Genomic DNA, 4,553 nt, shown 5'->3' with positions numbered 1-4,553 from the left:
TGCATATTAAGAATCAAAACAGAAACATCAAAAATATTCTAAGTATTCTGATATAGCCTTTGTCTAGAAACTGTTGGGTATGGGACTTTGCAGCTGTTCCCATGGGCTTTGTGAGGACTCTCTGTGTGTTCCTTGAGTCTTGACCTCTTCTCCCATGTCTAGAGATGTTGTTCCTCGAAGTCCCACGCTCATACACACACCAAGCTAAACGTTCCAATGCTCGCAAGGTGGGCTGGTCGTCAGGTTGGTGTTCTGAAATCAGCCACTATCAAACAGCTGGCGAACACGTGACCTTGGCGCTGCTCTTGTGGATTCTGTGAGGACACTCCGTGCTAGCTCTAAGTCTTGGCTTAATATTCCATGTCCAAAGATGACAACCCTTAGGTTTCCTCGCTCATACGTGCACCAAGTTGGGCGTTCCATGGTTCGCAAGGAAGGCTGTCCAGAAGATTGATACTCTACTTGTTTTGTTGCTGGCATGTTTCTTTGTATGCTACTGTTTTGTTTGTGTGCTGCTGGGAGCTCTTCTTTTGGTGCCTCATAATCTTGCCATGCTTCCATGTTGTTGTTTAATCCAATTTGAAAATGATCCTCCTTAGTCTTCAAGCAAAAATCAGCAAGTTCAATAGGTTCAATGGGCTTTGCAAGTGCAATGATGCAATTATGCTTTTCTTCCTTTGCTTTGGATTGTGGGCTATCAATAATTGCATCAATCCCTCCTTCTTTAAACAGAATTGTCCTCAATTCTGCGTTGCTCTCATGCTTTTTTGAATCATCCAAGTTGAAAGTCGTTGAGATCCCATAGCTGTGCAGTAGTTTCAAATGCTTCCTTAACAAAGGCCCTTCCTGCAGCTCCTCATGTCTGAATTCCTTTTGTGTTTGTAGCTGCCCTTCAGTCCTTTGTTCACTGTTTGTATGGTACCTAAAATCATAAGAAAAGTTAGTAATCTCATCTTCTATGAAATAAAACCCATTCAGCTCACAGCATGAAGATGAAGCTTGCAAATGCAGGTTGTTTAACTCAATATCATCAATATGTATGGTTTGGACTTGATCACAGTATGCATATAGGTTTTCCTGATGCAGTTTGTTGTTTTCAATGTTATTAACAGGTATGGTTTTGATTAGTTCAGTGTCTAATGCTTCATCCTCTACTGATTTCAAAGCTTTGCTTTGCTGTTGGGTTTGATCTTCACTGATTTCTTTAGTGAATAGTTGCACAGTGTCCTTCTCCTTCTGAATTTCTTTGTAACATTCACTCTTATTCAAGGCACAGCTTGCTTTCTTGTTATTCATGAATTGAAAATCATTGTTATTACAGCACAATTTATTCATCTCAATATCATCAATATTCGTAGGCTTAGTCAATTCAAGGTCTACTGTTTTGCCCTCTAGTTTTTTTAATGCTTTGTTGTGCTGTGGGTCTTGTTCCTCCTTAGTTTTTTTCAAAATCAAATGCCTAGATCCTCTCCTAATCTGAACTCCCTCATGACAGTCACGTTTGGACAGCACATAGCTTGTTTTGTTTCGTTTTGTAGTAGTCATGGTCTTACATGGAGGTATGGGTACAAGATTTGTTAATCCTCCCTCATTTAGGACAAGTTTGTTCACTACATATGCAAGTTGTGTAATGGCAAGAGCCATCTTACCCAACCTCTCATTAGTATTCATTTTGTCCTCAATACCACAATGCAATAAACAAGTTTTCAGGAATAAAGATGAATGCACAATGATACAGTTCAAATGGAGCTAATGTATACTGACAGAAACAAGAGAGAACACAGACAATGACTTAGCCTTCAAATTTATTGATGCACTACAACGCCACAGCTAAGATCCACACAAGAATCAAATAATCTAATGCAGTGGATAATGATTTAATAGCCCAAATGTTCAATAATTCAGAAACCTTGAATGGAAGAATTTCAATACCTTCTGCCAGTAGTGTAAATCAGCAAGGAATGCTTGGATTTTGGAATTGTTGCACCAAAATCTTCTGTTTATGATCAATTTTAACCAAATATATAGTACGTAGAATAAATTTGTTTCAAACAAATCAATGTTCAAAGAATTATGGTTGAACGAAAATGGATGACTGGTTTTTTTTTTTGTTCTTCAATCTTTTGCTTTCTGAATTTCTTTAGGCAATGATTATTCAAGATTGTAGTGTGGTGTTATACAATGCAAGGACAGTAATCAAACAATCTAATGCATTCAATTAATTATAGAGAATCAATTGCAACAATCAAGGAGTAAAAATTTCAGCTGCACAATACCAAGCCCTAATTTCTCAAAACAAATTTCGTGAATCAATTGGTTATTGTCAATCTTCCTCAAACGAAAATGTTATTCAATGATTCATACACAAATGTATCTAATTCCTACCAGCTATTACTTCCTCAGTAATCAGAGAATCAAATTACAGAAATAAAAATCGAATTTATCAATTTCCTCAGCGAAAACCCAATGTTCGAGTATTCAAATCATCAATGTCGCCAAATCTTCAACAAGTATCCACTCCAGACATTCAAGAATCAAATTTAATGAACAATATATGATATGTATAATGATTCAAAACAAATTTTTCAGAAATCAAGTGATGCACATTCATTCATACAAAAATCAGAATTTCAGAAATTGCATTCCACAATCAAATTGCGTTTAATGATCAATATAATGTGTATTACTTAATCACAAATGAGTATTAAACAAAGAAAGATTGAATGATAGAAGTATAAGATTGAATTCGTACCTGATTTCGTGAAAATTGAAAAAATTTGCACAGTACCTTTTTTTTTCCAGATTCCTTCTTACCAGACGTGTGTATGACCTTGATTACTTGATTTCCCTTGTTCCTTTTGATCATGTCCCTCTTCGAAACGCGGCTCTGATACCAAGTTGATGCATGTACGGGGTGGAATGATCCAAGAACCCTCTATATGCCTTCAAGAAGATGATCAAGAACACACTAAACGTACACAATGAACAATAAACCTTCTGTTTTGTATGAAAACAGTAGGGTGACAAGAACAATCTTTGGGGATGGTTCTTTGTCGTGGATGGAGACAAACGGACCTTCACTCAGTCCTTGGCCTCGTCCTCACACTTAGATTAGAATTCACTCTCCTAATCCTCGTGGAACAAACTGAATGACTCTTTGCTTCACTCACAAAGAACACACTCAGAGATGTAATTGAAACAACAATTACTTTGAAGAAATTTTCATAACCAAATCTGAATTTGTTTACAATGATCATGCCCTTTATATAGAGCAATGTCTAACGGCTAGTTGGGGGTTTTAAAAACCTTTAACTACCCCGTGCCTATTATTACAAACACGTGCATATTAAGAATCAAAACAGAAACATCAAAAATATTCCAAGTATTCTGATATAGCCTTTGTCCAGAAACTGTTGGGTATGGGACTTTGCAGCTGTTCCCATGGGCTTTGTGAGGACTCTCTGTGTGTTCCTTGAGTCTTGACCTCTTCTCCCATGTCTAGAGATGTTGTTCCTCGAAATCCCACGGTCATACACACAGCAAGCTAAACGTTCCAATGCTCGCAAGGTGGGCTGGTCGTCAGGTTGGTGTTCTGAAATCAGCCACTATCAAACAGCTGGCGAACACGTGACCTTGGCGCTGCTCTTGTGGGTTCTGTGAGGACACTCCGTGCTAGCTCTAAGTCTTGGCTTAATATTCCATGTCCAAAGATGACAACCCTTGGGTTTCCTCGCTCATACGTGCACCAAGTTGGGTGTTCCATGGTTCGCAAGGAAGGCTGTCCAGAAGATTGATACTCTACTTGTTTTGTTGCTGGCATGTTTCTTTGTATGCTACTGTTTTGTTTGTGTGCTGCTGGGAGCTCTTCTTTTGGTGCCTCATAATCTTGCCATGCTTCCATGTTGTTGTTTAATCAAATTTGAAAATGATCCTCCTTAGTCTTCAAGCAAAAATCAGCAAGTTCAATAGGTTCAATGGGCTTTGCAAGTGCAATGATGCAATTATGCTTTTCTTCCTTTGCTTTGGATTGTGGGCTATCAATAATTGCATCAAGAATGAACGATGAAGAAAGAACAAGGAGCATTGATCAATAATGAATCAACGATGAAGAATGAACAAGGATCAATGATCAATGAAGAATGAACGATGAAGAATGAACAAGGATCAATGATCAAGGAAGAATGAACGATGAAGAATGAACAATGATTAATAATCAATCAAGAATGAACGATGAAGAATGAACAAGGATCATTGATCAATAATGAATTAATGATGAAGAACGAACAAGGATCAATGATCATTGCAGAATGAACGATAAAGAATGAACAAGGATCATTGATCAATAATGAATGAACGATGAAGAATGAACAAGGATCAATGATCAATAAAGAATGAACGACGAAGAATGAACAAGGATCAATGATCAATGAAGAATGAACGATGAAGAATGAACAAAGATCAACGATAAATGAAGAATGAACGATGAAGAATGAACAAGGATCAATGATCAATGAAGAATGAACGATGAAGAATGAACAAGGATCAATGATCAA

General features: G+C 37.4%; 1 protein-coding gene across 1 annotated transcript; it reads right to left on the bottom strand.

The window, feature by feature from the left end:
* Positions 1 to 258: 258 nt before the first annotated feature.
* On the bottom strand, positions 259 to 3,920 carry LOC130828716 (uncharacterized). The gene is made up of 2 exons (XM_057694677.1): positions 3,633 to 3,920; positions 259 to 922 (listed from the first exon to the last, which is right to left on the bottom strand). Exons 1-2 carry the CDS (start codon positions 3,899 to 3,901, stop codon positions 259 to 261), a joined length of 933 nt encoding a protein of 310 aa, XP_057550660.1. The 5' UTR covers positions 3,902 to 3,920.
* Between the last annotated feature and the right edge of the window lie 633 nt (positions 3,921 to 4,553).

The sequence above is a fragment of the Amaranthus tricolor genome, chromosome 12 (assembly GCF_026212465.1).
Source record: "Amaranthus tricolor cultivar Red isolate AtriRed21 chromosome 12, ASM2621246v1, whole genome shotgun sequence".
Taxonomy (NCBI): Eukaryota; Viridiplantae; Streptophyta; class Magnoliopsida; order Caryophyllales; family Amaranthaceae; genus Amaranthus; species Amaranthus tricolor.
Note: the sequence above shows the minus strand (reverse complement) of the source record. Positions and strands in the feature narration are given on the sequence as shown.